The sequence below is a fragment of the Lynx canadensis genome, chromosome A2 (genome assembly GCF_007474595.2).
Source record: "Lynx canadensis isolate LIC74 chromosome A2, mLynCan4.pri.v2, whole genome shotgun sequence".
Lineage (NCBI taxonomy): Eukaryota > Metazoa > Chordata > Mammalia > Carnivora > Felidae > Lynx > Lynx canadensis.
Genome location: NC_044304.2, coordinates 139,675,319 through 139,700,073, shown reverse-complemented (window position 1 = coordinate 139,700,073; position 24,755 = coordinate 139,675,319). Strand labels below are relative to the sequence as shown.

Sequence of the window (24,755 nt, the reverse complement as noted above, 5' to 3'; positions counted from 1 at the left end):
AAGGATGTTTACAATGAAATTTTGAAATCCTAGCAAACTTGGATTTTGTTTTACATTGAATTATTTTGAAATTTTGGCTTTTGGGATAATGTGGCTTTTGTGCTCAATTTTATTTACATAGGTACATCTCTTATGAATCGACTTTTTAAATTAGTATAATCTTTTGTATTTAAGATTAGTTTAAAATCTTGGGCTGTCTTAGAAGTCCTTGGTCTTCTTTTCAGTATTTCTGTAAAAATAATTATATATGAGGATGTCTTTGCCACATTTCTATAATAGTTGAAATTGGAAAGAATGCGGTCTGTCAGAAGAGTGAATATGGTACAACTATGCAAGAGGAATGTGTTAGAGTCTTAAAATATTGTGTAAAATCCATGTACTCATAGGTGAAGATGTTCAATATGTAGTGTTACATAAAAGCACAAGTTATAGAGCAATTTGGATATCCCACTTATTGAAAGATAATAAATGTGTTTAGGCACACACATACACGGATATAGAAACATATGTAGGCCTGGATTTGTAAGATACCAATTCCTACCATCATGGAGTTTTTAATGAACACCCCTTCATAGGTTTTGTTCATTCTTAGAGTTTCTACTATCCACCTCTGTGTTAAGAATTCTCAAATCTGTGTCTTTATTTGCAGCCTTTTTGCTAATCAGACTCTTGGGGTTTTCAGATAAGTCCCTTCATCTCTTACATATACTTTGATAATGGAAAAGGATGACACCAGCCATCCACATTTCTGTGAAAATGTAGTTACCTTCATTTCTTCCCTTTTTCTTGGGCTTATGTCCATCAGTAATAACACTGATACATTTGGGCCCTGGGAAATGACGTAGAAATGCTGAACTTTTTAAATATCAAAAGCTGCCCTTCCAAAAGTGTCTTCTGCTTAGAGCTTTCCATGAAACTGTCTTAATTCTCTTAATAATCAGAAATGCTGTATTTAAAAGAATTTGTTCAGGGGGCGCCTGGGTGGCTCAGTCGGTTAAGCGTCCGACTTCGGCTCAGGTCATGATGTCACAGTTCGTGAGTTTGAGCCCCGCATCGGGCTCTGTGCTGATAGCTCAGAGCCTGGAGCCTGTTTCAGATTCTGTGTCTCCCTCTCTCTCTGCCCCTCCCCTGCTCATGCTCTGTCTCTCTCTGTCTCAAAAATAAATAAACATTAAAAAAAAATTTTTTAAAAAGAATTTGTTCAGTGCTTAATACTATTAAAATGCCTTCAGTGTTCTATTTAATCTTTATATAGTAGGCTCTTAGTGATTCTTCTTAAACTCCTCAGTTTTAAATTCTTCACTTAAAAAGAGGTATATTCATCATAGTGAGGTCCTGCATTTACTTTGTATATTGTACAAGCCCTATTAATGTACCTGTTTTACATATACATCTGTTTCAGAAGAGTTTGACTGTATTGCTGTGGTCATTGTGAGCAGGACACTGACTGACAGATACCCACAGAGGTGCAGATATAGCTTTTTTTATGTAAGTAAAGCAAACTAAAGCTCACCCGCATGTCCCTGCATGAGTAGGGACACCACTCTGTGCCCTGAGTCAACCAGGCAAGTTTCCCTGGCCTCCTGACCCCAGGACGGCCGCGGATGGTTTCGTCTGACAGCCCTGAGGATACACACGTTTAGACCTTTCTGACCGACTCCCTGTATCCCATTCCCAAGCATCACTATTCCCTCTTGGCGGCTCTTAGACTTGTGAAGAGTGTTCATCTATGTTGTCACCAAATAAGAATGTTAAAAATAACTCCAAGTGATCCTGTTTATTATTAGGTGAATCCAATCCTGTAGGAGTTGTGGGGGCAAATGTCCTACATGACAACAGAAAGTGACCTCAAACCCATATGAAATTGCAGAAAACTTGGGAAGATTTTCCGTTTCATAAGTGAATGTTTAAATCAATATCTACCAAATATCTGATGTTTGGATATTTAAGTTATGAACCTAAACTTGATTGAGACAAGTAATCTTGGATAAACATGACATTTTAATCTTAAAATGCCTAAGTTATGAAAATTAAAATCTATAGTTGGATTAATATTTTTCATGCTGAGTTATTTTAAGAATTATGCGTAATTAAAAAAAAGTTAATGTTTTTATTTCTGAGACAGCATGAGCGGGGGAGGGGCAGAGAGAGAGGCAGACACAGAATCCGAAGCAGGCTCCAGGCTCTGAGCTGTCAGCACAGAGCCTGACGCAGGGCTCGAACTCATGGTGTGTGAGATCATAACCTGAGCTGAAGTTGGATGCTTAACCGACTGAGCCACCCAGGCACCCCAGGATTATGCATAATTTTTAAAAGACTTTCACTTCAGGGCACCTGGGTGGTTCAGTCAGTTAAGAATCTGACTGTTGATTTCGGCCTAGGTCATGATCTCACAGATCATGGCTTCAAACCCTGCATTAGGCTCTGCAGTGACAGAGCAGAGCCTGCTCGGGATTCTCTTATCTCTTCTCTCTACCTGTACTTTGTGCATGCACATGTGTTGTCTCTCAAAATAAATAAAAAATAAATAAACTTAAAAAAAAAGACTTTAACTTCTTCCCCTTTAGTTAGATACTGATTTCATGTTTTCTGCTAGAAAATTAGTGATGTTTTTGTAATTATAGGTCATTGTTAATCGATTATTTTAGTAACTCAGTTTTTGTAATAGGATTAATGGTAATTTGGTCATGAAAACATTGAAGGTTTCACTGGATTGGAAGTGAGGCAAAACTATTACTTATAAAAAGAGTTCATAACGTTCTTGTCTACCAGCAATTGTCAGATAACATAAAGGACACAGTTTCCTTAGAATTCCAAAATATAAAATACTATGAAAGTGGGGTCCCTGGGTGGCTCAGTCGGTTAGGTATCCGATGCTTGGTTTCAGCTCATGTCATGAGCTCACGGTTCATTGGCTCGAGCCCCACATCAGGCTCTGTGCCAGCAGTTGCAGAGCCTGCCTGGGATTCTCTCTCACTCCCTCTCTGTTTGCTCCTCCCCCACTCCCTCTCACAAAGTAAATAAACGTAAAAGAAAAATTAAAAAACTATGCAATAATTTTAACACAGAATGTGTAGGACTTACCTGCATGGAAGAAGGAAAAAGTTTAAGACTTTACAAAAAAAATTAGAATAGATCTTAATAAATGGAGAGAACTCCCTTTTTATTGAATAGAAATGTAGTAAGTTGGAAATATCTAGTTCCTTCTTGTACTAACTGGTATTCTAATATCTCATAAAGCCACAACAGTTCAAACAGTATAGCCCAGCTCAGGAGGTCTATCTTGAAGACAAAGTTCAAAATCAAACCCCAGTTTATATAATAATACCACAAGTATATTTGATTTCTAAACTAAGTGAGATTGGATAGATGAGAAATTAAGGGAAAATACCATTTAATATCACTGTTAAATTTTAGACAACTTGAAGGTTTAAATAGTGGAAACGTGGAAGAAATAAAGGTTAATATTTATATCATCCTTGGTTAAGTAAAGACTCTTTAGGATGTCAAAATCCAGTACTATAAATCACATTGCTAGAACTTGACTGTCTAATATTTTAAAAGTATACATTTAAAAAAAAAAGCCCTGGAAAGAGTTAAATAGAAAATCACCAGCTGTGGCAAATTTGCCGTATATATCAGAAACAGTAAATGCCTTTCTTTATTTTAGTTTTTTAAAATCAAAAGAAAGCCTCCTAGATAGAAAGCCTAGTGTAATAGATAAATGGACAATGATAATAAAAAAGAAAGTCATAAAAGAAATTTAGATGACTATAAAGAGAAAGTGCCTGATCTCAGAAGAAATTTTTAAAAGTGCTGTTTAGAAAGCTTGTTCAATTCTGTGTGATTGGGTTTATTATTTATATTTATGAGTTTATAGGTCTTTTTCCCCTACCAGTCTGAGCTCATCTAGGGACAGGATCTGTTTTCTTAATTTTTTTTTTTTTTAATGCCTACCGTTTCCCACTGCCAGCTCCACAGCTGGATGGATAAAAGGATGGAGGCATGGATAGATGAAATAATTTTTCAAATTACATACACCCTATTCATCAGTGCTGGTCATAGCTAAGGAACGTGGATTGAGTCTTCTTTTTAGTTTTATCTTTTATCATCATGTATGCATTATATGTTCACAAGAAGAATTTTGAATTAAGGGATTTGAATGATTTTTGATAACTGTTGCAGTGTTGATGACTTTCAACGTACTTTGAAACAAATATGCTGATACTTTTTGAGAATCCTTTTCGGTCCCATTTTAAACCTGGTTCTCCCGATGCTGTAAGACGCATGAGAAGTATCCAGCTGTTGAGAACACAGGGTGAGGTGTTCTATGTTGTGTATATATTACAGTATGTAATCAAATTATTTGTTATCTATAATCTATTAGAGTATCAGTTCCAAGAGAGTGGAGACTTTGGTTGACACTAGAGTATTGTCTGGCACATATGAAGGAAGTACTCAGTATGGTTTTTGAGAGAATAAGAGGTCCAGATTGTTTTCGTTTCCACATTACCATATCACCTTCATATCACCCCATATCCCCTTCATAGCCATCATTTTAAGTAGCAGCAAAATACTCCATTGTGTGCCACTAACTTACATAATTTCCTTAAATATTAGATATTTGAGATGCTTACTTTTGCTGTTATACATGGTGCTGTAGTGAATATGTTTCTGCTGCTAGTCTTTTCAGTACTCATGATTATTTTGTTAGGGAAGATTCCTAGAAATAGTTTTACTAGATGAATAGACATGTACATATATTTTGGCTCATCATGTGAATTTCCAGGATACTTAATTTAGTAGCAAATACGTAATTAATATCAGTTTCTTCAGTTGGTATGTTAGCTGCCCTGTGTTTGCTTAGCCAGGAAGTCCTGCTGTCCCCGTACAGGTGCTTTGTAGATATTTTATTCTTTTGAAGATTTACACTGGAAGTCTGAATCCTCATAAATAATACATGCATAGAAGTGGAAAAAGGCAATGTATTTTGAGTCAAAGCAAATTGACAGCAAGGGAAACGTATTATTTTATCACAGAATACAGAGAAAATAGTAGGAAGATAATAACTGGTATTAATTCCTGGAAGTATTTAAACATGCCAGTTAAGTAAAAAACAAGGAAACATCTTGGTGAATGTTGAAAATATTCACCTATTATCTTCCTTCCTTCCCCTGCCCTTTTGGGGGGTTGGGTATAGGAAGGAGGACTTTGGTTTTTAATTCATTTATTGTAGAATTCATAAGCATTTTCTAACTGTATATATCTTTTAACGTTAGTTCTTAGAAATTCTCAGGTCACCTGGGTGGTTCAGTCAGTTGAGCATTTGACTTTGGCTCAGGTCACGATCTCGCTGTTGGTGAGTTTGAATCCCGTGTCAGCCTCTCTGCTGGCAGCTGGGAGCCTGGAGCCTGCTTTGGGTTGGCTCCCTCTGCCCATACCCCGCTCGTGCTATGTCTCTCTCTCAAAAATAAACATTAAAAAAATTATCAAAGGGGTGCTAGTTTGTTTGTATTCTGGAATTTGGGATTTATGAGGGCTATTAAGTGCTACTGTATACTTAGGCACCCCTTTATATTTGCACATTTTTGTCGAATATCATAAAAGCTTAGTCCTCTGGCTGTTGAAGTTAGGATCTGCCAGTCCCCTTGTGCGTTTGCTTATCTCTGCCTGAAAGCATGTTATTTAATGCTCTCTCATTTCACAGGAGCTGACCATTAATGTTCCATGCCCTTGACTCAGGTGGTCCCAGACCTTGTTAGGTAGATAACATTCTTGCAGATTGCTTTACCAGGGCTTGTGATATTCCTGTTTCCCGCCCTCATTGGCATAGGTTTTGAGAATGGAGATCCTGCATTGTTCCAAGTTCTGGATTACTAGTGGCTTCCTATAAAATTTAGCTCTTTGTTTTCTAATAAATTACTATCTATACTTGCCATATGTTGATTAGGTTCCTCATGTGACTTCTCTAAGCATGTGTTGTACTTATTACCATTCCTGGCATAGTGTTCACTAATTTTACACAAGTATAATGGTAGAAAAGTATTCATGGCCTTCAAATTATAAAAGATAAACACTTCATATTAAAAGGCCAGGGTTACTATTAAATCTTTTACATCACCGAATAGGATACCAAAAGTTGACAAAAAGATAAAGGGAAATTGTCAAAATCCCTAGGTTGATGGGAGAGGATGATACTTCTACCTTGCTATATAAAGAACACCAAAAAATCAGTAATGATAAAATAGATTTTCACAGTTAACAAGCATGATCTAATGTCCACATATACAACATTGTACCCACAGTGGAAAATACTTTGCATTTCCAAGTACTCATGGAAGAGTTAAACACACACACCCCTACCTACATATTTTGGAATATATAAAAGCTAGTTTCAGTTATTTCAGAAGATTAGTATCCTGTAAGTTATATTATCCCTTGCTAACCTAATGCAATAAGCATAGGGCTTATCTAGGAAAAGGAAAACTGCATTTACAAATTCTAGAACACACCTGAAAAGAGCCAAATAATAACAAAAGTAATGTCAGTTTGGGGGATGCTGTACTTAAGGTGGTTAAGGGAAATGTATAGCCTGAAATTCTTACAATGCTAAGCTTGAATGCTTAGAACAAAATAAAGGCTTGAAATTAATGAGCCATGCATTCAAGTTAATTCTACAGTTCTACATTTTTAACACTGATAAATTAAGATAAAATAAAAAAGAGGAATTTAATGAAATAGAAAACAAGCGTGCAGTGGAGATCATCAAAGTCCAGCAATAGTAATTTGAAGAGAATAATAAGACAAACTTATGTCAAAGTTAAAAGTGGGGAAAAAAAGAAGATGAGGAATGAGGAAAGATACTTAACTACAGATGCCATAGACGCAAAAGATAAGAGGAATTTTAAGTTTATTTTGAGAAAGGGGGGTTAGAGCATGCATGGTGGAGGGTCAGAGAGAGAGAGAGAGAATCCCAAGTAGATTCCCTGCCCAGCACAGACCCTGACTTGGGGCTTGATCCCACAACTGTGAGATCATGATCTGAGCCGAAATCAAGTTGGCTGCTTAAGCAACTGAGCCACCTAGGTGCCCTCATGCAAATACTTTCATGTGGATGAAATAACTTTTTCTAGTAATATATCAAAGTGGCTTAAATAGAAAACTGGAATAGTTTTATAACTATAACCTGTGAAGAAACAGAATCAGCATCAAATGCTTCATTACCACAAAGAAACACTGCACCCAAACATCTTAATGGATAAATTCCAAGAACAGATAATTCTCATTTATTGCAAACTCTTCCAGATAATAAAAATGTGGCAGTGTTCAACTGCTTCAGTAAAACTAGCGTAAGAAAAACAGGAAAATACAAGAATGTAAATCTACAGGCTGGTTTCATTGATGAAAATTATACAGCATAAACTACAGCATCATAAATCTGTGTGTTTTTTTTTAAGATAGGAAATTAGGTTTATCTCTGAAAAGCAAAAAAAAAAAAAAAAAAAATCCATATAAACCACTGTAATTACCATCTCAGGAGGTACAGGAAAAAGTTTAATAGAACATTCATTTCTGGATTACAGATAGGTAAGATCTGTGGTCTAGATTTATGATAGATATATAGTGTGTGTGTATATATATAGACACATATATATATATTTCTTTACCCGGATGGCTCAGTCAGTTAAGCCTCTGACTTTGGCTCAGGTCATGATTTCACAGTTCGTGAATTTGAGCCCCACATTGCGCTCTCTGCTGTCAGCATAGAACCTGCTTCATATCCTCTGTCCTCCTCTCTCTCTGCCCCTCCCTTGCTCATTCCCAAAATAAATAAACTTCAAAACAATCCATAGGAGGATATATATAAAATCTAGGACATAGGTAATATACCATGATGTATATCCCATATCTGATATATGTGTATGAAAGACCTATATTCCGATTTATTTGTGGGTATATAATGAACTAGGAAAAGAAGATTATTTTCTTTACCCATTAAAGACCAATTACAGGACACCTGGAGCAATGATCACCTCTAGAGGTAAAATGCTAAAGATCCTCCCTTTAAAAAGAAAGCCGAGACAATTACTAATACAGAACCCAGAATCCTAGCTAATCTTATGGTGTGGGGTTGGGATGAGAGGAAGATGTGATCAGGGCAGGGCACAAAGAGGACTTTCCTCATGTACTGGTATATTCTCCATTGTAACCTGGGGTAGTGGGAATGCTGATTTTTTATTCTTTAAACTGCATCTCATCTTTAGATACTTATTGTCTAATTTACACAATAAACTGTTTTTATTAGATGAGAGAGGTCTACTGAATAAAGACTGAAGATATAGGGGTGGGATACTTTTCCTTTCTGGTAGGTTCTTTGGTCTAATAATTGACATAAGAAAAACAAAAACTGGGGTGCCTGGGTGACTCGGCCAATTAAGTGTCTGACTCGTGGTTTTGGCTCAGGTTTTGATCTTACGGTCATGGGATCAAGCCCCAAGTCAGACTCTGTGCTGGGCATGGAGTCTACTTGGGATATTTATTGTCTGTCTGTCTGTCTCTCTGTCTTTCCTTCCCTCCCTCTCTCCTCCTCTCTCTCTTTCTCTCTCTCTCTCTCTTCCTTTGCCCCTCCCCCACTGTCAAATAAAGTAACATTAAAAAAATAGAAAAACAAATTTAATTTGTACATATATGAAATAGAAACTCAAAGTGACCAAAGCAGGCAGCTTTTAGATCTCTTAGACAAACAATAAATTTGTGAAGAACTGAAGTCAAAAGAAGTTTGGGCTTTGGGGATAGTAAGTTAGTAAAGAAGTAATGAGGTTTGTTCATGTAATTTCCTTGGCCCTAAATTTCCTGTCTCTGGTAATAAGGATGTCTTCTGCCTTCCGGTTTGGGGGGTAGGGGAGGGTACCTTTCACGTAGGAGATTTATTTCCTGCTTTCAGGGGGACAAAGGAAGAGTCCTAGTTTCCTTGTTGCATCTCCTGTTTCTTCAGTAACTTTAATTCAAGGTAATATGCCAACATGGCATATATTGGAGTGGCCTGTCCTGAACCCCATCAATGAAGAGTTGTTGAAGATCTCTGTTTATGAAGGATCTGAGGTACAAGGCAATTTTGTGGAGGTTCATGGGATCATGAGTGAGCATAGTTCTTTACATATGCATTGTGGTTTATCTTACTCTAGCAGTGGAAATGGCAATGCATTTCCCTTCGTGTTATCATCCTTGCAAAGGGGCCATGCTGTTCTTCTCTGTATTATTCCAGTTTTGGTATATGTGCTGCCTAAGAGAGCATGCATTTTCCTTCATGTAAAGTGGCAGAGAGATGGGAGTAAGAGATGAAATTCACAGTCTCCCAGTGATGGTTAATGTGGTCATCAGTACTTTTCGCTTTGGAGAATTGCAGTAGATGGGGGGTTACATACCATCATAGAAAACAGTGTAAGCACTTGCAAAGGCTTTTGACATTAGAGGGAAGAAAATAACAAAGGAATTTTTATGAAGAGAATTAGTTTAAAAGATGAGCAGATTCTATGTAAAACTGTTAGGCTGTGTCTACATGGTTACTACAGATCTTTGATTTCACTTGTAAGGAAATGTCTCAAAGGGTTTAGTTTCCCAAATTGAACCACATGACACGAAGTAAAGGCTAGTATGTCGTGGGAATTTACTCTAGAGTTGTCATCTGGATAGCCTTGACTATTCAAGTCTTAAGATCCTACGCACTAAATTGAGAATTTTTCTCTACTCCCTTATTTTGGTTCTGAATCTGTTTTACTTTTAGTTTTATTTATTTAGCTCTACTTTATCTCAGACCATCTTAATTCTATGAAACGGCAAAAAAGATTCTTTGCTAACCCCTTTCTAGAAGTCTAAAATAAAAATTAAGCTGCTTTTCCATTCTAACTGAATGTCTCTTTTCCCTCTGGCATACGACTTTAATTTCAGGAGGACAAATTATAGCTACATACTAGTTTCTTCGGCCACTGAAATGGCCTCTGCTTTACTGTACACGTATTACAGTGTTATCACTGTTGTGGTAGGGAAGGAAGACATCAGTTATTCAGTTTTTATTAGACTTCCTCCATTTTTTTTATTTCCCAAGCTTTCTGAATATGGTTTATAAAATAAAGTTTAGATAATGCCTTGAAAATGGTAAATTCATTTTTTTAAAATAAGAGGAGAAAATTAATATTTTTAACATGATGATTTATTTGTAGCAGGAATCCTTATTGTGTTAAATCTCACTTTAGTGTGTTTTTCTCAATGGCATTTTCTTGATGCTGTGCTGCATTTCATGCCTGTGATCCTAGCGTTATGAGAAACAGTGATAAGATTTTTTAATATCAGGTGTATGCCAGTTGAGTTTGTAAGCACACTAGGATGAACTGGTGTGTGGTAAAGCTGAGATGCTATTAATTAAAAGATAAGCCAAGAAAAATGTTATTTTGTTATGATGATTTGAAAAGCCAGATGTCGACAGACTTACTGCATTCCTAGGAGAGTGTATTGGGAAATTAACTGTAAAATACTCCTATTTTTATAGTGCTTATTTATTTCCTTTTGACAGAAGCGTTTAAAAATCATAAAGTAATAGATGTGAGATAATTACCTCCACTTTTTAAAGTATAAAATATCTAGTAAAGACTTCCCAAGAAGTTATGGGATAAAGTTTTTAGCATGCAAAAAATAGTTTTCTGTGAAACTACCTCTTATATAAAGAAACTTTTAGCAATATCCTCCAGGCATCTGTAAAAATTGGGTTATAATTTGTATTTGAATTAATAAAATAGTAGAGTTTAGTAGCTCCGTATATAATGCTTTACCTTAACCTAAATTCTTATTGCACACTCTGTTATATACTCTAATGTGCTAACTTTTGGAACAGCTTTGGAATTATTATAAGCTGATAAGCTATAAAACTTACTGTTATTTTTCCTCCTTGACTCTGCCATCTGTCAGAAACAAAAGCAAAGCTAAAAATCTCATTGAGCACAAAAGATTCTGCATTGCTTAATGGGCCTTCTAAGGAGATACATCTGTCAGGGAAAAAAAAAATTAATGCTGCATTTTAAAGAAAATCTTTGTTCCTTAATTGCAGATGGGGAACTCAAGGTGATTTCACCACCACCCATCCTCGGCCTGTGGTCAAAGTAAAACTCTTCACGGAAAGCACTGGGGTCCTGGCCCTTGAAGATAAAGAACTGGGAAGGGTGAGTTGTGGTCAGTCCTGTGTGCTTGAGGTCACACAACTGTTACTTCTTGTGCTTTACAGTTAAGGTGGACCAATATGTGTGTGTGAACTTACTGTTGGAAACCTAAATAAAATAATTTACTTGTAATTTTCCATTGTCCCGGATTAATAGCTCTAATCTATTAAAGGCAACTGTCAATAACAGAGAAAATACTGTGATAGGCTTTGGGTATATAAAGGTTGTATATAAGATCATAGTCAGGGACCCGTTTTGCTTACACGTGCATTGGTCATTGGGTGTTTATGGCACAGGGCAACTTGTTCTTTTGGGTGAAAGGTAATTGTCATTTAAACATTTCCGTCTATGGGTTGAAAGAAGCATCTTGATATTTAAAGTCCATCTGTTCAGGTCCATTATGATTAGACTAATTATAGAATATCTAAAGGTATTTCTGTCTCAATCTCTCGTGTTTTCCCTGTGAGTAGGTCTTTTTCACGTATCTTTTAACTCTGGATTTTTTTTTTTTTCCTGTACTCACTTCATACCTAGAATATATTTATCCGCAATTCCAGGGTCTTTCCACTATACTCAGCTCTTGCTGGCAGTGCATTAAGATGAGGGTGGATTTGTGATCTTAACACCTCTCTGTGTGAAAGATTATCTGCAGTCCCATTTATAAAGTACATGTGCTACAATGAGTAGGCTATAAAGTTACCTTCTCTAATGTGGATCTCTCTTACCGAGACCTGAAGACTGAACTCATAGGTATTTTTCAGAGATTAAAGCCTTCAGAAATCTTACCTGAAAATTTCTGGTAATGATGGACAGACAGCTTATGTGATGGTGGATGTTGAAGGATACTAGGATCATTTGGGTATATTGAAAATTTTTTCCCCCAAAGTTGGGCTTTTGATTCATTTCAAATCTGTATCCTCTTGTGTCTCCTTTACCTGATTAGAGTTTCCCATTTCTAGGGATTTTGTGAATCTGGAGTGTGGGTACACTCCAGAAATTGAGAATCTATATTCATATTCCAGGTTTCCTCTTCTGTTTCCTTGTTAGGTGTATTTGTTAAGACCTAAGAGCTAGGCCGTATCATTCATTCATTCATGTGCTTACATATTTGTGCGCTTAACTCATTCAGCAAAGGTACATGTACAGATAGCATAATCTTATAGAAGACCTTTGGAGACTCCGTATGATCCGATGGATTTATAAATCAGGTTTTTCACTTAAACTATTATTAATTTTACCCTATTTCCTTATGACTATTTTCCACACTCAAATAGCAGCCATTTTAAGTCTAATGCTATAAGGTAATTCTTTAGATATTTTTAATTCATTTATTTATTTATTTTTTAAATACTTAATAAAAAAGTATTATTGGAGTTATTTTTTTTCAATATATGAAATTTATTGTCAAATTGGTTTCCATACAACACCCAGTGCTCATCCCAGCAGGTGCCCTCCTAAGCAGGTTTTAAATAGGGTATGGAAGTGATATGCTTCCCAGTTATTAGTATATCTGAGAAAGGCCTCATGCTCCTTTGCCCTCTTCATACAAGACAGGTTTTCTTTCCATACAAGGGTTTCTCAACCTCAGCACTATTGATATTTTGAGCAGGAAAGTGCTTTGTTGTTAGAATCCTTTCTGTACACTTTATATTTAGCAGCATCCCTGGCCTCTGGTCAGATGCCAGTAGTGCACCCAGCCTTAAGTCAAGATGGTCAAAAATGTGTCCAGACATTGCACCCTGGGAGGTGTGCAAAATCACCCTTAAGGATCCATTAAGGATCATTGAACTACCCTAATGATCTGAGTAGGTTCCATGATTATAAATATCATTTATGTGGCAATAACTTCCAAGTTAAAATTTTTCTTTCTCGGAGCTTCAGATTTGTATATCCAATCCACATACTTAGTATTTCTAAGTTGCATTTAACAGTTATCTTGAACTAAATATTTCTGAAATAGAACTTGTGATTAGCAACCCCATAAAGTTTTCCGTAGAGGTAGTTTTTAAGTCCGTGACATGACATATACTTTGTTTCTCCTTCCATCACCTTAACGCTCCATCTATTTGCAAGTTCTGTCAGCTTTCCCTAAATTTATTCTGAATACGTCCACATCTTAATTTCTCCTCTACCCTAATTCAGGACACCATCCTTCCTTGCTGCTAATAGTCTCCTTACTACTTTCCCATTTATCATGTTGTCCCCTCTGATCTAGCTTTCACACCTCAGCCACTATGATCTATTTAAAATTCTAAACAAATCACATCATTCTGCCCTAAAAATCTTCGAGTATCTTCTCATTTATTTGGAACAAAAATCAGACTCCTCAGGGAGCCTGGGTGTCTCGGTCAATTAAGTGTCTGACTTTGACTCAGGTCATGATCTCACAGCTCATGGGTTCGAGCCCCACATGGGGCTCTGTGCTGACAGTGCAGAGCCTGGAGCTTGCTCCAGATTCTGTGTCTCCCTCTCTCTCTGCCCCTCCCCTGCTCTCGCTCTCTCTCAAAAATAAACATAAAAAATTTTTATTAAAAATCAGAGTCCTCATCATGGTGTAGCATGTCCAAGAATGGTTCTCAAGATGGGACCCCGGATCAGCGATATCAGCACCTGGAAGAGTTAGAAATGCAGATTCTCAGGCCTTGAACTAGATCTGCTGGACCAAAAACTCTGAAGGTGGTGTGCCGCAGTGTTTTAACCGGGCCTCCTGGTAATTTCAAGACACCCCAACGTTGAAGAACCCTGATCTACATGAACTGACCTTTAAGTCTCCTGTTAGAGCCATCTTGCTTACTGTCCTCTTGCCTTCAGACTTGGCTTTCTTCCTTTCCTCAAACATATCCGATTCCTTTCTGCTTTAAACTTGGGGTCTTCAGATGTATTGTAGTCTGAGTCCATGCACATACGCGTGCACGATTAGAAGAAACTGGCGGTGATCAGGGCACCTGGGTGGCTCAGTCGGTTGAGTGTCCGACTCGATTTCGGCTCAGGTCACGATCCCAGGGTTGATGGATCAAGCCCCATGTTGGGATTGTGTGCTGAGTGTGGAGCCTGCATAAGATTCTTCCTCGCCCTTGCCCCATCTCCCCATCACACTCTCTCTTACTCTCTAAAATAATAATAATAAAAAAAACTGGTGATCATCTCTGGCTGGTAGAGCTACTAGTAATGTTTGCTGGTATAGCTATCTACTTTTATATTGGGAAGCAGAAACAGTTGGGTTTTTTCTTTATTTTTTTTTTTTTTAATTTGAAGGAAAAAGCCTTACATGATCTGAAATTTACAGTGTAAATTTTTACAAATCGATACCTGGAGATCCTAGTTTTAAAGTGAAGTTTTCTAATTAAAATTTTGTGTAGCAAAATTGTGTTGAATTTAAAGATGAGCAGCACAGTCCCTAAAATAGATAGATACCACAAGGAGACCCCACCACTGTACAGTTGGTAAAATGGCTAAGGTACAAGAAAGCTGACAATAACAAGTGCTGACAAGGATATAAAACAACAAACTTGATCTCTGCTGGGTAGAAATGCAAAATTGTACAGCTACTTTGGGAATACAGTTTGCCAGTGTTTTTCAACGTTTATTTATTTTTGGGACAGAGAGAGACAGAGCATGAATGGGGGAGGGGCAGAGAGAGAGGGAGACACAGAATCGGAAACAGGCTCCAGGCTCTGAGCCATCAGCCCAGAGCCCGACGCGGGGCTCGAACTCCCGGACCGCGAGATCGTGACCTGGCTGAAGTCGGACGCTTAACCGACTGCGCCACCCAGGCGCCCCTGCCAGTGTTTTTAAGTGAAATCTAGACATGCCATATTTCCCAGAGGTTGCCCTCTTAGGTATTTACCTGAGGTTTATTACTTAGTATCTGTACGTGAATGTTGATAACAGCTTTATTCCTAGTCACTAAAAACTGGAAGCATTAACATGTCTTTCAATGGAGGAACTGATACATAAACTGTGGTACATCCATAAAATGAAATGCTATTCAGTGATAAAAAGAAATAAACTATTAATTCATGCAACAACATAGATGAAACTTGAATGCAAGAGAACGAAATCAGACTCTTTGCCCCATTGAATCCTCTTTGAGGATGGTAGTCTCATCCCATGTTGAGACAGAAAGTGAGAATCTGATTAAGACCTCTCAGCAAGTGCAAGAGTCAGTATTTGAACTTGGGTTTTCTGATCCCAAAGCCTATATTCTAAATCATTAAACAGTACACCTGATAAGATGAGGAAATTTGGCAGTATTTTACAAATCTTGGTATGAATATGGGCCCATTTAATTTCATGGCTTAAGGCAGGAACCAAATGTTATTTAAGCTAATGCCATTTTATGCATTTCATAATATTTTATGCCATAATTTGCATCTTCCTACAGTAATCTCTGGAGGCACTTTCTTTTTACGTTTATTTGTTTTGATAGGGAGGAAGGGAGAGAGAATCCCAAACTTGCTGCATGCTGTCAGCATGGAACCCTCTGTGGGGCTCGATGTCACAAATCATGAGATTGTGACCTGAGTCAAAATCAAGAGTCAGAAGCTTAACTGAGCCACCCAGATGTTCCTCTCTGGCTGTACTCTTCTATGTCATAGTGCCACTCAACTGTCTGTGCACATAAAGAACCCCTAGGAAGTGCATGAAAAGACTCAGGTTATAGGCCCACACTCATCTTTTGGTTGGTTGGGGGTGAGTCCAGGAAGGAGCATTTTAAGCACCTCTCAGGAACTAACAGTGTGCACATAGGGTTGAGAAGCACTGGTACAAATAGTGTCACTAAGCAGCTGGAGTTGAGAACTGGTAACACCCAGGGATAAGAGAAAATCTTCTCTAGCATATAGTTTTGTAAAATGATAGTTCAAATTTAAGTAGGCATTGGCCAGTTGAAGGTTATGTTCTTTGGAAAGTACTTGGCATGCAGATTTCGTTTGGAGATGGCAGGTGCAAATACTTATTTATAGAAATGGAGGTGGCATATGGAGATTTTTCATCTGAATTGGTGGCCAACCCTCTACCAGGTGCCTTAGGGAATACCTGGAGACAGAACAGGGAATTTTTCCTATTATGGGCTTGTTCTAGCAAGGAAACAGTTGACCAATCAAGCACCCAAAAGTATATCGTTCATCAATGATACTGCAATAGTACTTTATGGTAGCTATGCTTTTGATGAGCATAGTATAATGTATAAACTTGTCGAATCACTGTGTTTGTATCCCTAAAACTAATGTCACATTATGTGTCAGCTCTGCCTAAATTAAAAAAAAAAATTAAGATGATTTTGTCCCCAAAACTTTAAAGGCAAGGCTTACTTAACATAGCCGTATAAAAATCCAAATTGCTTCCAGGACATCTATTTGTGGACAATGGAGTTTCAATTGAGCCTTTCAGAATTAATTTTTGTACTCCTTGGTAACTTTTTAACTTGCTGAATGGTGTTCTTTAGTACAAAATGAATATTTGAAGTTTCCACCCAAGTAACTTTTTAGTTTTAGGAGTGTTTCTATCAAAGCATTCTAACCGTTGTTAGAAAAAGAGCCTAGTTAGTGTCTGTTCAAGCGCTGAGTTCATGGTCTTGATAGCACATCATCGGTATCCACAGAAGAATGCTCATTTTTCCCCCATGAGGATAGAGACTCCCACAAATCAGAGAAGCTATTTTCCTTTCCAGGGGAGCCAGAACGTCTTCTAATTTGATTAAATATTTTAAGATAGCAAAAGACTAACAGTCTGATTATCTCTTAGATATACATTTTTAGAGTAGGTATATTTTTGAAATTAAGGTTTCATTTTATGTATTTCTCTCACTTTTTCTATTTGACTATCTGCTTGTATTTAACATTTCTCAACATGGAGATGTTCATACCCAATAAATTCAAAGTGACAGTCACGTTTGTTTTACAAATACAAATACTATAAGGAAATAGCAGCTGGTGGTTAATTTCATATACATTTTAAATATTAAGATAAATTAGAATTGCTGAAATGATTACTCCATTACATTGAACTATTATCTTTCAAGCAGCTTGTAATGTCTTAATGTAGCAAGTAAAAATTAGCTTATATATTTGCCTTTTTCATTGTTTCTTGTTTGCTTTATGAAGCATCAAAGGAGATCTGTCTCAAGAGTGATCAGAATATGCACAATTTTTATTTGTTTTTGAAACTTGACAAGAGAAATAAGCAATTGAGTGGTATGTTAACCCGTCTGTCGTCTTGGGAGGCAAAGAAATAGTTGTCTTAGGAGCTCTAATTAACTGATCAGTCTAATATTCTTTTTCTTGCCTCTCTTGTTTTTCTGGCGTATATCCTCTTCACTTTTTCTCATTTGTGTGGCTTTGATTGAATTTTGTAAGTTTTTCGTTAATGCTAAAACTTTCAGCAGCCACATTAATTATTAATGCCAAACTTAGCATATTTAATTGGATATCCCATATATAACTGGTTAGAACTCATAGACTTAACAATTTTTTTTAATGTTTATTCATTTTTGAGAGAGAGAAAGAAAGAGTGAGCGGGGAAGGGGCAGAAAGCAAGAGGGAGACAGAATCCTTAGCAGCTCCGGGCTCTGAGCTGTCAGCACAGAGCCTGACAGGGGCTCGAACCCACAGACCATGAGATCGTGACCTGAGCTGAAGTCAGCCACTTAACCAACTGAGCCACCCAGGTGCCCTTAGAGCTCATAGACTTTAAATATTTGTCTAATTGCCTGCTTTATACCCAGTCATCATAGAACTTTGATTTCAACATACACAGTAATAAGTTAGGAGTAGACTACAGATGTTTTAAATAACTATCCTAATTTTTCAAAAAATAAATATACAGTTAAATTCATAAAAAACGTTTTAGGCCTTTCCTTCACTCAAACCGTCAAAATTTATATTTGGATTAAAAAAAAGTTTCCAGCATTATGTGAATTTGATTCATCTACATATGAATCAAGCATTAGAGAAGCTGCTAGCAAAATCATAATACGTATTTTTCTTCACTTTGAAAGCGAAATTTAATATCCAGTTTTATTGAAATTGCCAGCACTGGATGCCTGCTGCTGTGGCCGGCGAATTAATATCATATACTGCAAAATGGAACGGAGACTCATTTGCATTTCATATGCCTAATTGAACTCACCCTATACTGTGGACTTTAGTTTTTGTAGTTTTAGCAAGCACCGTAGCTTCTCTGAAACTAAAATTCGCAGAAAAGGTCTCATCCTCCTTTAGACATTTCATATAGCCATCCCTCCCAGGACTCTGCTGTCCTGTCTCAGGATCCGTGCCAGTGACAAGCTGGACCACGGACAGGTGGAAGGCCATGGATGATTCATAGATGGTGCAAATTTTTTCTAACTGTTTTTTCTAACTGCAGTTAATTATGTCTGCTCATTAATCACATGCCGTGAAGAGTTAGAGAAGACTTACCATTCAGAGTCTGACTTTGAAGGAAAAGCACCTTTGATAACATGAATCAGTTGTTAGTGACTCTGCCTCAGACCTTCTCTAGGGAGTTGGCTGAAATCTTCTCTGTAGAGGTAAAGGAAAGCATATTCTTACCTACTCACATTCAAGTGGGTGAACAGGTTTAAATGGGCATCTTCCATGGTGGGTCCATGTGGGTGATTATGTTAGCAGAAGTTGGTGTTTCAGTTTTCCCATAGTAATAAAGGTCTGCCTCTCCCCCAGACAGAATATTAGAAACCATATACACTGTACTTATCTCTTATTTCTAAGAAGTATGGTGTTATTTCCTCATGGTTTTAATTTTCTTTTCTCTACCAACTAATACTGATCATGTTGAACATTTTTTTTTTCATGCTTGTCTTCCACACATCTTCTTGGTATATACATTCATCTTCTTGACCCATACATCTTCTTTGATGAATCTGTTCAAATAGCTTCCCCAATTTTTAATTGGGCTGTTTATTGTTCTTGAGTTTGGAAAGACTATAATAAGTTGTTTATACCTCCTTTATCAGATATATTTGTAAATATTCTCCCAGTCTTTAGTTTGTCTTTGTATTCTGCTCATGGTGTGTTTAAAAGAGCAGGAGTTTTTAATTTTGATGAATGAAATTCAGTTTGTGAATTTGTTTTTATGGCTTGTGCTTTTGGTACTATATCTAAGAAATTTTTGCCTAGCCCAAGGTCAGAATTCTCCTCTGAAAGTTTTTTAGTTTTAGATTTTTATGTTTAGATCTTTGATCCATTCCAAGTTAATTTTTATATCCACAGCGATGTATAGGTCAAAGTTCACTTTTTTGTTATATGAATATCTGGTTCTAGTACCATTTGTTTATTAGAGAGTGCATGTGCAAGAGGGGAGAGGGGCAGAGAGAGAGAGCATCTCACGCAGGCTCCACGCTCAGTGTGGAGTTCGATACGAGGCTTGATTCCATGACTGGGATCATGACCTAAGCTGAAATCAGGAGTCAAACGCTCAACTGACCGAGTCACCCAGGTGCCCCTTTAGCACCATTTATTGAAAAGACTTTCTTCACTGGTTTTCCTTAGCACTTTTGTTGAAAATCAATTGTATATGTATCTGTGGGTCTATTTGTGGACTCTCTAGTCTGTTCCATTGGTCTGTTTTCCTGTCTTAATGCCACTAGTGTACTGCTCTGATTACTTTAGCTTTCTCATAAGTGTGTCATAGCAAATACTGATAGTTCTTCAACTTTGTTCTTTTTGTTTTTGATTTCCCCAGTTTTGTCTGTTGTAATATAGTTCTTTGCCCTATGAATTTTAAAATCAAGTTGTAGCTTTCTATAAGAAAACACTCAGTGTTATTTTGACTATGATTTCATTGAATCTGTAGGTCAATTTTGGAATTGATCAATAGTATTGGGTCTTTCGACCCATGGATACGGTGATATATCTCTTTCTTTAGGTCTTGCATCATTCCTCATAGCAAGGTCTTAGAGTTTTCAGTGTGCAGGTCTTGCATTTCTTTTGTCTGATCTGTCACTTGACTATTTCATATTTTTGATGCTATTCTAAATGGCATTGTTTAATTTTTTAAACTAGGTATTACTAGTATATTGAAATACAGATGACTTTTCTATACTGATCTTCTATCCTGCAGTGTTACTCAACTCACTAGTTGCAGTAACATTTCGTAGATTGTTTCTCCATGGACAATATTGTCTAAAAATACAGTTTTTCCTTTCCAATCTAGATAGTTTTTATTTTTGTTGCCTTATTGTACTTACTAGAACCTACAATACAGTGTTAAATACAACTGGTGAAAACGGACTTCCTTGTCTTCTCAGTTTTAGGGGGTAAGCATCTAGTCTTTAAACATTAAGTATAATATTAGCTGTCCTTTTTTTTTTTTTTTTTTGGTAGATCCCCTTCATCAGATTGATAAAGTTCCTTCTAATATTTATTTGGGCTCTGATCTTTATAATTTCTTTTATTTACCTTGGGTTTAATTTATACTTTTTCTATTTATTAAAAGCTGAAGGCATTGATATGAGAAAAATCTTTTTTCTAAAATAGACATTTAGTGCTATAAGTACACATTCCCTAATTATTGCGTTCATAGCATCCCACAAATTCTTACTTTTTTTTCATTTTCATTCTTTTGAGAATACTAGGTTTTATTTTGATTTCTTCCTTTGACCATAGGTTATTAAGCATGTGCTATTTAGTTTCCATATATATTAGAGTTTTTCAGAGTTTTGTTGTTGATTTCTAATTGAAGTCTATTAATTAGAGAATATACTTCTAGAACTTTGATCCTTTTAAAATTTACTAAGGCTTAGTTTATCACCCACAACCTGTTGGATTTCCATGTGCATTTGTAAAGACTGTATTCTTCCATTGTCTAATAGGGTGTTTCATAGAAGTCAGATAGTTCAGGTTACTCAGATCTTTCATATACTTACTGATTTTCTGTTTACTTTTTTTTAAAAACAACTTCTGACAGATTGATACTAATCTCTATTATTCTGGATCTGTCATTTTTTGTTTCTTCTATCTTGAAGATCTGTTCAAAAATATTAAGGATCTGTATATATTTTTAAATTAACTGACTGCTTTGGCATTATGAAATGACCTTCCTTAGCCCTCATAATATACTTCGCTTTAAAATTTCCTTTATCTTAGGGGTGCCTGGGTGGCTAAGTCAGTTAAGTATCTGATTCTTGATCTCAGCTCAGGGTTATGAGTTCAAGCCCTACATTGGTCTCCATACTAGGCATGAAGCCTACTACTACTATTACTAATAATAATAATAAATAAAATCTACTTCATCTTAGCCATCCCAGGTTTTTTAAAACTAGTGTTAGCATATCATGTCTTTTTCCATCCTTTAATCTACTTCTTTACATTTAAAATATGTTTATTTAAGGCTCAGTGGAGCATGTGACTCTTGATCTTGGGATTGTGAGCTCGAGCCCCACATCAGGTGTAGAGATTACTTAAAAAAATAAAATATATTTAAGCAATGTATAGCTGGGTCTTTTTTTTAGTCAATCTGGTAGTCTTTTAATCAGAGTATTTAGACTATATTTTATTACAATTTTTGATATGGTTAAGTTTAAATCTGTCATTTAGGTATTCTTTGTGTCTCATGTCCTTTATTCCCTTTTTTCTCTTTAGACTAACCAATTTTTTTTAATATTTATTCATTTTTGAGAGAGCATGAGTGGGGCGGGGCGGGTGGTGCGCAGAGGATCCGAAGGCAGGCTCTGAGCTGACAGCAGCAAGCCCGATGTAGGGCTCGAACTCCTGAACCGTGAGATCATGACCTGAACCGAAGTCGGATGCTCAACTGACTGAGCCACCCATGCGCCCCAACTAATTGTATATTCAGTGGTTCCATTTTTTATCAATAACTGTTATTCTAGTTGTTGCTTTAAATCATCACAGCCTAACTTCAAGTGATATTATAGCACTGAGTATAGTGTAAGAACCTTACAATAGTGTATCTCCATTTCCTGTTGAAGGTGAGGCCAAGGACATACTGTCATTTCACCAACATCTAACCGTATTTCATCTATAATACATGTGCAGCTAATGTTGGGAAGATGAATGAACACATGAATCTCTTGAACTTGGCCTGGTTCCGTTTTATTTCTCATATGCAAAATTATAGCAGACAGTAGAATGACTCCCTTTGAATGCCTGAGCTTCAAGTTATAAACAACAATTGCAGAATAATGTAAGGTTTGGATCCTATAAGAAGGGTGAGGTTCTAGTAGAGTCAGGCTCTCTCCTTATAATACATGGAATAAGCAAGTTGGAAGAGCCTCAGATCCATTGCTAACCTCTTCTTGTAGTTGCTGCATTAAGAAAAGAAGTTCCTATGCATCTTGCTGCTATCCATAACCACTTAGGAATATTCATCATCATGGTCTTTAGCACTGATGCCAAAAAGCTAAGTACTTTTGTTCCCTACTAGTTATTATCTGCAGTGTTTGAATCAAAAATAAATTCTCTAGGTAAAAGGTGCATGATTCAAATTGGTTCTTGAGCACCAGAAACTGAAAATTTAAAACCTGCTTCCAGAAGACATGGATTCTGGTATTGGCTTTGTGATCGTAGCCATGGGGACAAGTAGACAGATCACTCAACTTCTCATTCTCTGCCCTAATCTTTATCTTCCACATACCTCCATCTTACCATATACTGAATGTGAATCAAATTTATTTTAAGGATGCAGCTGAATCCAGGTTTAGACAGTCTGTAATTTCCTCCTTCCCATCCTACTATCGTATATTCTGGATTAAGAAATAAAATTGACTTGGCTCTAAAAATCCTTACAGTATTTAATAACCACAGTGAGAACAAAGCTACATTAGTTATTATAACGTTTGTGAAATAAGGGAATAATTTGTTGGATTAAGGAGGGGGAGGTAACACTGTAAGTGTCCATTGTTATCCTGAAGAAATTTTCTTAGGTATCCATTTAACTTCAGTGTCAAATTATTTACATAACCAGAGTAACGCCTATCCTTTAAGGGTGATGTGAGAATTAATTTAAATTTCACAAAGCACTTTGAGGCATTCAGTTGAAAGGTTCTTTATAAATGCCAGGCATTATTACAACCAGCCTAGTAAAAAGAAACGGGATAAAGCTACTCATGCCGTGTCCTCTGACAGGAACTGTATTGGTTAGGGAAGTATAAAGGTTACCGCTATTCATAATTTATGGTTGAGGGGAATAGATCAAGAATAGTAATGACGCTTTTCTGTCCAGTTAAATCTTAAAAAACACAGATATAACAGTGATGGAATATATTGCTCTTCCAAGGAGAAGTATGAAATCGATACCTTACAAGCAATAAAAATGATATAGGAAGATGAATAAAGGCCAGTATCTTTAATCATGTCATAAAAATACAGTGACAGCCTTGACTGTCCCTCCTTCAAAATCTTCAAGAAAGACTTTGCAGTGGAAGAAATGATTCTTGATCATGTGGGTGTATAGAATTTGAAATTTGCTAGAAATACATGCAGATGGTCTTCATTGTAGTAACCAAAATAATCAGCCTCGTTGTTAAGCACTTAAAAATGTATATGATAAGTCAAAATTTTAACACACAAAAACTTTTCCAAAGATTTCATACAAGCAGGATGCTTCAGGTATGTGAGAGATAATCACACACAAAAATCTCTCGTTAAAGTAATCAGATGAAGCTACTGATTGAAGTCTGTGTGTAAAAATATCTTTGAATCACACTTGGCAGAAGAAATTTAAAAGGTAAATTTAGTGTTCTTTTAATCTCAGCATTTAGTGTTTTTATGATCAAATCTCAGCCTTTGTTGTCTGTATTAGTTTCAATTGGGACTTTAACAAATTATTAAAAACACAAATTTATTGTGGAGGTCAGAAGTCCAAAATGAGTCTCAGTTAGCTAAAATCAAGATGTTGGAAGAGTTGCGTTTCTTTCCAGAGGATCTAAGGGAGAATGCAATTTATTTTTACTTTTTCAGTTTCTAGAGACTGCCTGTATTCTTGGCTCATGGCCCCTTCCATACCAAAGCCATCAATGGCTAATTTGAATTTGAATGTTTCTCACATCACATGGCTCCAACACCCACTTTTCTGCTTTCCTCTTCCATATCTAAGAACTCTTTTTTTAAAGTTTGTTTATTTTGAGAGCAAGCAAGTGAGCTAGTGGGGGAGGGGCAGAGAGAGGGAGACAGAGAATCCCAAGCAGGCTCCGTGCTGTCAGCACAAAGCCAGACCCCGGCTTGTGGGTCTGTCCAACCCACAAACCGTGAGATCTTGACCTGAGCCAAGACCAAGAGTTGGACGCTTAACCAGCTGAGCCACTGAAACACCCCTCGGAACTCTTGTAGTTGTGTGAGGCCCACCTGGATAACCTGGGTTATCTTCTGATTTTAAGGTTGGCCAGTTAGCAATCTGCAATTCCATCTGCTACTTCAGTTCCCTTTTGCCTTAGAAGAGAGCATATTCACAGATTCTGGGGATTAGGTTGTAGGCGTCTTGGGGAAACTTACTCTACCTACCACACTCCAGGAATGGAAAAGGAGAGTTACTTAACTTTTTGCAGACTGGCAAGTAAATGGCATACAGATT

At 36.8% G+C, this 24,755-nt stretch overlaps 1 protein-coding gene and 1 non-coding gene across 19 annotated transcripts in view; one reads left to right on the top strand and one right to left on the bottom strand.

The window, feature by feature from the left end:
- The window catches only part of CADPS2 (calcium dependent secretion activator 2), a 540,447-nt gene that overhangs the window by 265,244 nt on the left and 250,448 nt on the right, over positions 1-24,755 (top strand). For all 18 annotated transcript variants that reach the window (XM_030308335.1, XM_030308333.1, XM_030308325.1 and 15 more), the window contains exon 7: positions 11,102-11,213. In XM_030308335.1, the coding sequence (XP_030164195.1) occupies positions 11,102-11,213 (112 nt within the window). The remainder of the gene's footprint in view (positions 1-11,101; positions 11,214-24,755) is intronic.
- On the bottom strand, positions 9,189-9,295 carry LOC115509484. The gene has a single exon (XR_003967383.1). It is a non-coding gene; the product is annotated as a U6 spliceosomal RNA (small nuclear RNA).